The sequence below is a fragment of the Dasypus novemcinctus genome, chromosome 10 (genome assembly GCF_030445035.2).
Source record: "Dasypus novemcinctus isolate mDasNov1 chromosome 10, mDasNov1.1.hap2, whole genome shotgun sequence".
Taxonomy (NCBI): Eukaryota; Metazoa; Chordata; class Mammalia; order Cingulata; family Dasypodidae; genus Dasypus; species Dasypus novemcinctus.
In genome coordinates, this window is record NC_080682.1 from 16694054 (window position 1) to 16703532 (window position 9479).

General features: G+C 38.5%; 1 protein-coding gene across 1 annotated transcript; it reads right to left on the minus strand.

The window, feature by feature from the left end:
* Window positions 1-7171: 7171 nt before the first annotated feature.
* On the minus strand, window positions 7172-8492 carry LOC101427264 (olfactory receptor 4D10-like). The gene is made up of 2 exons (XM_004456755.2): window positions 7563-8492; window positions 7172-7213 (listed from the first exon to the last, which is right to left on the minus strand). Exons 1-2 carry the CDS (start codon window positions 8490-8492, stop codon window positions 7172-7174), a joined length of 972 nt encoding a protein of 323 aa, XP_004456812.2.
* Between the last annotated feature and the right edge of the window lie 987 nt (window positions 8493-9479).

Sequence of the window (9479 nt, forward strand, 5' to 3'; positions counted from 1 at the left end):
TAGTATTCCATTGTATGTATATACCACATTTTATTGATCCACTCATCTGTTGATGGGCATTTGGGTTGATTCCAACCTTCAGTGATAGTGAACAATGCTGCTATGAACATTGGTGTACATATATCGGTTTGTGTCCTTGTTTTCACTTCTGCTGGGTATATACCCAGCAGTGGTATTGCTGGGTCATATGGCAAATCTATGGATAGTTTTTTGAGAAACCGCCAAACTGTCCTCCAGAATGGTTGGATCCTTCTGTATTCCCACCAGCAGTCGATGAGTGTTCCCATTTCTTCACATCCTCTCCAGCATTTGTATTCTTCTGTTTTTTTCATAGCTGCCAATCTTATGGGAGTGAGATGGTATCTCATTGTAGTTTTGATTTGCATTTCCCTGATAGCTAAAGATTTGGAGCATTTTTTCATGTGCTTTTTAGCCATTTGTATTTCTTCTTTGGAGAAGTGTCTGTTTAAATCTTTTTCTCATTTTTTAAATGGGTTGTTTATCTTTTTATTTTCAAGATATAGGAGTTCTTTATATATGCAAATTATAAGTCTCTTATCGGATACATGGTTGCCAAATTTTTCTCCCATTGTGTAGGTTCCCTTTTTCTTTCTTGACAAACTCCTTTGAGGTGCAGAAGGCTTTAATTTTGAGGAAGTCCCGTTTATCTATTTATTTTGCTGCTCGTGGTTTTGGTGTGATGTTCATGAAGCCATTTCCTATTACAAGGTCTTGTAGATATTTCCCTACACGGCTTTCCAAGGTCTTTATGGTCTTGGCTCTTATATTTAGGTCTTGGATCCATTTGATCTTTGTATAAGGTGTGAGATGGTAATCCTCTTTCATTCTTCTACATATGGATATCCAGTTCTCCAGGCACCATTTGTTGAATAGGCCATTCTCTCCCAGTTGAGAGGGTTTGGTGGTTTTATTGAATATTATATGGCTATATATATGAGGTTCTATATCAGAACTTTCAATTTGATTCCATTGGTCTGTGTGTCTCTCCTTATGCCAATACCATGCTGTTTTCAGTACTGTAGCTTTCTAGTATGTTTTGAAGTCAGATAGTGTGATTCCTCCAATTTCGTTTTTCTTTTTCAATATGTCTTTGGCTATTCGGGGCCTCTTTTCTTTCCAAATAAATTTCATAGTTAGTTTTTCTAGTTCCTTAAAGAAGGCTGTGTTGATTTTTATTGGGTTTGCTTTGAATGTGTAGATCAGTTTTGGTAGGATAGACACCTTAATAATATTTAGTCTTCCTATCCATGAACAGGGAATATTCTTCCATTTATTTAGGTCTTCTTTGATTTCCTTGAACAGTCTTGTATAGTTCTCGGTGTATAAGTTTTTTACATCTTTAGTTAAATTTATTCCTAAATATTTGATTTTTAATTTACTATTGTGAATGGTATTTGTTTCTTGATTTCCTCCTGATCTTGCTCATTATTGGTGTACAGAAATGCTATTGATTTTTGCGCATTGATCTTATAACCTGCGACTTGACTAAACTCATTTATGAGTTCTAGAAGCTTTGTTGTAGACGTCTCATGGTTTTCTATGTATAGGATCATGTCATCTGCTAATAATGAAATGTTGACTTCTTCCTTTCCAATTTGAATGCCTTTTATATCTGGTTCTTGCCTCAGTGCTCGAACAAGGACTTCTAAGACAATGTTAAATAGAAGGGAGACAGTGGACAACCTAGTCTTGTTCCTGACTTTAGAGGGAAGGATTTTAGGATTTCTCCATTGTAAATGATGTTGGCTGTGCGTTTTTTATATATAGTCTTTATCATGTTCAAAAAATTTCCTTGTATTCCGATCTTTAGTAGTGTTTTTATCAAGAAAGGGTCCTGTATTTTGTCAAATGCTTTTTCTGCATCTATAGATATAATCATGGGATTTTTTTCCTTCAATCTGTTTATATGGTGTATTCCATTGATTGATTTTCTTATGTTGAACCATCCTTGCATACCTGGAATGAATCCCACTTGGTCATGGTGTATAATTCGTTTAATGTGTTGTTGAATATGATTAGCAAGTATTTTGTTAAGTATTTTTGCATCTAGGTTCATTAGAGAAATTTGTCAGTAATTTTCCTTTGTTGTGGTGTCTTTGTTTGGCTTCAGTACTAGGGTAATGTTGGCATCATAGAATGAATTAGGCAATGTTCCTTCTGTTTCAATTTTTTGGAAGAGTTTCAGCAGGATTGGTGTTAGTTCTTTCTGGAATATTTTGTAGAATTCACCTGTGAAGCCATCTGGCCCTGGGCTCCTTTTAGTTGGGAGGTTTTAAATGACTGATTCTATCTCTTTACTTGTGATTGGTTTGTTGAGATCATCAATTTCTTCTTTCATCAATATCGGCTGCTTATGTGTGTTTAAGAATTTGTCCATTTTCTCTGAATTGTCATTTTTGTTGGAATATAGTTTTTCAAAGTATCCTCTTATGATAGTCTTTATTTCTGTGGGGTCAGTGGTGATATCTCCTTTCTCATTTCTTATTTTGTGTATTTGCATCTTCTCTCTTTTTTTCTTTGTTCGTCTTGCTAAAGGTTTGTCAATTTTATGGATCTTCTCAAAAAACCAGCTCTTGGTCTTGTTTATCTTTTCAAGTGCTTTCTTATTTTCTATTTCATTTAGTTCTGCTCTTATCTTTGTTATTTCCTCCCTTCTTCTTCCTGTTGTATTACTTTGTTGTTGTTTTTCTAATTCCTCCAAATGTGCAGTTAGTTCTTCAATTTTTGCTCTTTCTTCTTTTTTGATGTATGAATTTATGGCTATAAATTTCTCTCTTAGTACTGCTTTTGTTGCATGCCATAAATTTTGGTATGTTGTGTTATCATTATCATTTGTTTCAAGGTAGTCATTGATTTCTTTTGAGATTTCCTCTTTGACCCACAGTTTTTCTAAAAGTGTGCTGTTTAATTTCCATACCTTGGTGTGAAATCTGGGCCTCTGGCCCTTGCATATTTCCAGCTTCACTCCACTGTGGTCAGAGATATTATTTTGTATGATATCGATCTTTCTGAATTCATTAAGCCTTTCTTTGTGGCCTAGCATATGGTCTATCTTGGAGAATGATCCATGTGCACTTGAGAAAAATGTATATCCTGCTGTGTTTGGGTGTAATGATCTGTATATAGCTATTAGATCCAGCTCCTCTAATATACTGTTCAAATATTTTGTTTCTTTAGTGATTCTCTTTTGAGATGTTTTGTCCAGAGTTGATAGTGGTGTATTAAAATTCCTCACTGTAATTGTAGTTGCATCTATTCTTTCATTAATTTTTCCAGCATTTGCCTCACGTATTTAGAGGCGCCCTTGTTAGGAGCATAAATATTTATGGTTGTTTGATCTTCTTGACAGATTGTCCCTTTCACTAATATGTAGTATCCTTCTTTGTCTCTCACAATTGTTTCACATTTAAAGTCTATTTCGTCTCATATTGATATAGCTACTCCTGCCTTTTTTTGGTTATTGTTTGCTTGTAGGATTGTTTTCCAACCATTCACTTTCGGCCTCCATGAGTCTCTAGGTCTAAGATGTGTCTCTTGTAGACAACATATAGATGGGTCATATTTCCTTATCCAATGTCCCAGTCTGAATCTTTTGATAGGTGAGTTTAATCCATTGACATTCAGTGTTATTACTTTCAAGGAATTATTTATGTTAGCCATATTTTGATTGGACTTGTGTTTGTCATACTTTGATTGTTTGTTTTTTCCCTTCTCTTTTTGTCTTTTTTGTTGCTCTTACACTCTCCTCCAACTCTGCCTGTCCTGTTTTTTCCTGTCTTCCTGCAGAACTCCCTTTAGTATTTCTTGAAGGGGAGGTTTCTTGTTGGCATCCTCTTTCAATTTCTGTTTATCTGTGAATATTTAGAACTCTCCATCAGTTTTGAATGCTAGTTTAGCTGTTTAGAGCATTCTTGGTTGGAAATTTTTTTCTTTTAGTACCTTGACTATATCATACCACTGCCTTCTTGCCTTCATGGTTTCAGATGAGAAATCAGCACTTAATCTTATGGAGCTTCCCTTGTATGTGATGGTTTTCTCTTCTCTTGCTGCTTTTAGAATTTTCTTTTTGTCTTGAGTGTTGGATAATTTGACAAATATATGTCTTGGGGTGGACCTGTTGGGGTTTATGATGTTTGGGGTGCACTGTGGTTCTTGGATATGTACATCTGTCTCTTTCAGTAGATTTGGGAAGTTTTCAGCCATTATTTCCTGCAACGCTCCTTCTGACCCCTTTCTCTTCTCTTCTCCTTCAGGGATGCCTATAATACATATGTTTGTGCATTTTGCATTGTCATTCAGGTCCCTAAGTCCTAGCTGGATTTTTTCTATCTTTTTATCAACCAATTCTACTATCTGTTTGATTTCCAATGTACTGTTTTGCACATTGCTAATTCTCTGCTCTGCCTGTTCTAATCTGCTGCTATTTGCTGCGAGTGTATTTTTGACTTCTTGAACTGTGGTGTTCATTCCCATCATATCTGTTATCTTTTTGTTTATGTCTGCAATTTCCCCTCCAATGTTGTCTTCATATTGTTAACCTCTTCCTTTACTTCATGAGATTTGCCTTTGATATATGTTCTGAGATCTTTAATTACTTGTGCAAAGTTCTGCTCTCCTTCCTGGATTTTAGTTTGTTCATTGGATTCAGCCATGTTTTCCTGATTACTGGTTTTGTTTGTAGATTTTTGTTGCTGTTTGGTCATCATTTTATCTTGATGGGTTTAATCAGTTCTTAGCTTCTTTTCCTAGTCTTGGGGATTAATTAGCTGTTGTTTTTGCATAAGTGTTATATCTTCTCTTTGTCACTTTGTTCTTCTTATTCTAATTTCTTATTGCTGGCTGAGTTCACTTTGAAGGAAAATATTAGTTCCAGGGAAAGGCAATTGTGTAAGCAAGGAAAATGTGTAAAGTAGTATTGGTAATAAATGTTAAGGAGCAACAATATGAGATCTGGGAGGATGGATATTAGATTCATGTAAGTTGTGTAGAGTTATAGCAGTAGGTAGAGTACCTATAATGATGTAGTCGACTGAATATGGGATGAATATGGTATGAATTAAAGAGCTATTGTTTTCGTGAGAGAGGGAAAGAGAAAAGAAAGGCAATAGTTTCAAGGGTGGATAAAAGACAGAAAGCAAAACAAAGGTATTAGAAATTAAGAGTTAGACAATTTGGGTATCAAAGAAAGGGAGGTGGAATATAGGAGAGACCATAGATGATGGAGGATATCAAGATGTAGGGGAAAGGGGATAGTGTAGGTAGCCAAAATCAATTCACACAGAAATGAGGCAACGGAGGATGAGGAAACCCAGCAAATGTGAGGTGTTCCCTGCAGCACCTATTGTACAATTAAGATAAAATGAAATAAGAAGAAAATGAGCAACCAGAGAGAGAAAAAAAAAAGTCTTTGGGGGTTACGATGGGGGAAAAGACTAGGAGATAATGCAATGTTAGCAATCAGGACAATAAAAAACAAAATAAAAACAAAAACAAAACAAAAGAAAACAAAACAAAAAAGAAAAAACACAAACGTTGAGGGCTAGGACATTCAAGGACCTCAGATGGACCTCAGGGCATGATGGATTCAGGGATGGAAAGTCTGTGATATTGCAGACTCAAGAGCTGTGAGTCTCTGGGGTGTGGGCCACCAGGGTTTAGGGGACATAGACCTGGCAACCTCAAATCTGGTTAACAGGGAGCCTGGGAGCATCGCAGTGCAGCGCAGCCTTCAGGGATCCCTGCAGCTGGGTGCCAGCCCTATGGGGGAGGTCACATCCGCGAACTCTCACCTATGTGTCAGAACCCCCTAATTCACCCTCTCACTTGGGTCTCTTCTGTGGCTGTATCACCAATTTGACTTCAGGACACCTCCCGCCCTGTAAGCCCCTGAAATGGCCACCTGGGGGTGCCTCTACACTGCAGCCAATTTAATGATGCTGCAGATCAGTATCCAGGCCCAGGGGGAGGGGCTCCAGCTGGAAATGCCGATATCAGAGTCCGAAATGGAAATTTCCATGATTCGCAAAATATTCCCCTAATCAGCTTCCAGACGTCTCCCACCCTGCCAGTCCCTGAAACAACGGCCTGGTGACGTCTCTTTATTGTGAGCAATTTAAGGCCGCTGCAGATCAGCAGCTGGCCTTGGGGGGCGGGGCTCTAGCTGGAAGCGCTATTATTTGTGTCCGCAATCAAAAATTCCCCGCCTCGCAACAAAACTCCCGTTTGTCTCCCCAAATCAGTCTGCAAAGGCCTCCTGCCCTGTTTGCCCCCCAATAGCCCGCTCAGGGCTAATGAATTCCCCAGTACTGCAGAGCCTCCAGGAATTGCTGTGCAGCACCAGTGCTGCGGCTCCGCCTACCCCAGGAGGGAGCGTCCGGCTCGCAGCCCCCACCTCCGTGTAATAAAGCCTCGATTTTATCTTATACACGAATTTTCTCTGTTACCTTCCCACCAAATCAATGTCCAGACACCTCCTGCCCTGCAAAATCCCGAAGCAGCCTGGTCCCGAAGAATTTCCAATGCTGCCCAGCCGCTTCTTTGCAGGAGAGAATATCACATGCGCTCACTCAGCCACCATCTTGACTCCTCCTTCACAATTGTTTTCTTAATCATAGCATACTCTTCCGTAATTTGAGGAACTGAAATGAGGGGGAATATTCATTCATTTGGTTTTTTAATTCAACAATTTCTTAGTAGAGTGCTGTTTCCCATTTGATTTGTCAAGAGCTGAGGATAAGACAACAAATAAAGCACAATCCTATGGTGGGGGTGGGGGAGAAAGATAGGGGGAAAGAGAACAAGAAATTCAAAACAGGGTTCTCAGTGCTATGGTAAAGCCAAGCGTAGGGTGCTGAGGGAATATGATGGAGGGGTGGCCAGCGAACCCTGTAAGGTGATGGTTTGGACCTTGCCCAAGGTCACAGAATTTATAAGTGATGAGGTCTGTATTCTAGCTCTTAATTCATGCAGGCTGAATCCAAGGCACATCCTGTCAACCTCTGCTATGTGGATTTGAGATAAAAAAACAATAAAAAAACTTCATTTATTCATTTTTTAGAGCTAAAGCAGAAACTTAATTTGGATGTGTTTCCTTCATTATGATGTGATCACTTCATTAAAGTGCTCATAGACTCCCAATACCCAAGCTCTATCATGTTTCAATATCCCTTTCAGCTCCCTTCCTGGTAACAATGTTGGAATGTGGCAGGAATGTCTGAGTGTATTTTGATTCAACTTTCTATATTTTGTCCAAGGTTGTATTGCAAAAGCAATATGCATTTCTCCTGCTAACAGCTTTATTTCTCTATTTCCTTCTCTACTGTGAGACACATATTTTAAAATTATTTCCAGTAATTGCGTGCTGATCAAAATCTTTGCAAGTTGTGTGTATCTTATTAGTGAAAATAGAAAAATTAATTAGAAATCACTTAATAAGTAGATCTTGTTTATTGGACAACGTTTTCAAAACTTGGAATCTATGGGTGGAGGAGGGATGACAAATTGGATACTAGGAAGTGAAGAGGAGGGAATCATGGGTCTATTCTGTCAGAAGGTCTGAGTTTTTCCCCAAGTCTCCTCATGGCTGACTTCATCTCATGGTTCCTCAGAGTGTAGATCAAGGGGTTGAGCAGAGGAGATATGACAGTGAAGGTGACAGAGATGGCTTTATCTGTGGGGAGGGCACTGAAGGGCCTGGCATAGACATAGATGCAAGGCACAAAATGCAGGGTGACCACAGTGATGTGGGAGGTGCAAGTGGAGACAGCCTTCCTCCTGCCCTCTCCAGTTTGAGACCTTAGTAACAACAAGATGTTCATATAGGACCCAAGGAGGAAGAAAAACCACAGTGTGGTGAGCAGTCCATTATTGGAAATCATCAGGAGCTCAAGCACAAAAGTGTCTGTACCAGCAAGTTTGAGGATCTGTGGGACATCACAGTAGAATGTGTCAAGAACACTGGGGCCACAAAAGGGGAGTGGGAGCATCAGGGAAATCTGCACGATGGAGTGGATGAAGCCCCCCATCCAGGAGGCCACAATGAGTGCAGTACATCGCCCCCTACTCATGATGGTCACATAGTGCAAGGGCTTAGAGATGGCCAAATAACGATCCAATGCCATCACTGACAAAGAAAACACATCCACTCCACTAACAAGGTGGAAGAAAAATATCTGGGTGACGCAGCCATTGAAGGAGATTGTCTTTCTCTCTGACAGAAGGTCCACCAGAGCCTTGGGAGCTGTGATGGAGGAAAAGAAGATATCGGCAATAGATAAATTACGCAGCAAAATATACATGGGTGTGTGAAGGTGAGAGTGACAAGTCACCAAAACCAGAATGAGGAGGTTTCCCAGAAGAGTCGTCACAAACACCAAAAGTAAGAAGAGAAACAAGATCGAGCTCAGTTCTTGATTTTGGGTTAGGCCAAGGAAAATAAATTCTCTTATCCTGGTACAGTTTTTCAGATCCATTGAATCCTCTTCTTTATTCTCTCATCTTGAAATATGTCCCATGAAAACACTTGGCTGTTTATTTTGTTTTCTTCCCAAGCACTATGAATTCAATTCAGAAGCCTCTCTACGTGGTTGTAGTGTTTGCAATGATGTTGAATTGTTCAAATTTTAAAGATTGCAATCAGTTTGGTGATCATATCTAATTATCACATGCAAAATCATTCAATAATAGTTTTTCTATATAGCTAACTCTTTTTGGAAAGAATGGACTTATCTGTTAAGCAGTGACATTTACATATTTTAAAAAGAAACAATTACCAAGGTTCTGTTTGGTCCTTTGATACTTATATTGTAATAAATTTATTATGCTTTACAAACAGCTTTTTTCTCCCTGTTTCTGTCACTTATGCTACTTAGGGCATAAAAAACTCAATCTGGTTTTCCTAACTGAAAGAAATTAAAGTATCATCTGCAAGTTTTTTATTTTTGTTTTTCTTGCTCCTGGCTTTATTGGCCTTAATGAAAATTTATACTGTGATATTTTACTACTAGAAAAGTTTTCATATATCCACTTCCCAATCAACACTATTCTTTTATCTTTTAGAGTCAGAAAAACAGAAAAAAAAATTCACCACTTTTCCTTTACCAATTGTTCATCATCACATTTCTCCTGGATGGACTCTTCTCTCGTTTTCCCTTTTCCTTTGAAACCTAAAGAAAAGTCTGCTCACTTTGATTTCAAAAGAGAAAATATTAATCACACTTAAATGTTTGGTCCCTTTTGAAACAACTCATTTAACTGATTTAAACTTGGGCAGTTTGCCTTTCATTGAAGGACAATATATGGAAAAGCTACACAAAATATTCTTTGGCATTCTTTGAAGAGAATCTGGTCCAGCACATGATTCAGGGACACCTAGGTGGGGATTCATGGGTGAAATTTCCATTAGTTACCGGAGTCCAGAAAAGGTTTGTTACCATAGAGCCATTGAAATGTTTTCATCT

What these genes read in the sequence shown, in the direction of transcription:
- LOC101427264 (XM_004456755.2), bottom strand. Translation starts at nt 8,492, where the DNA reads ATGGATCTGAAAAACTGTACCAGGATAAGAGAATTTATTTTCCTTGGC. An exon ending in AACTCAGACCTTCTGACAGA is followed by an intron (nt 7,214 to 7,562) that starts ATAGACCCATGA and finishes CCACATTCCAAC; the next exon opens with ATTGTTACCAGGAAGGGAGC.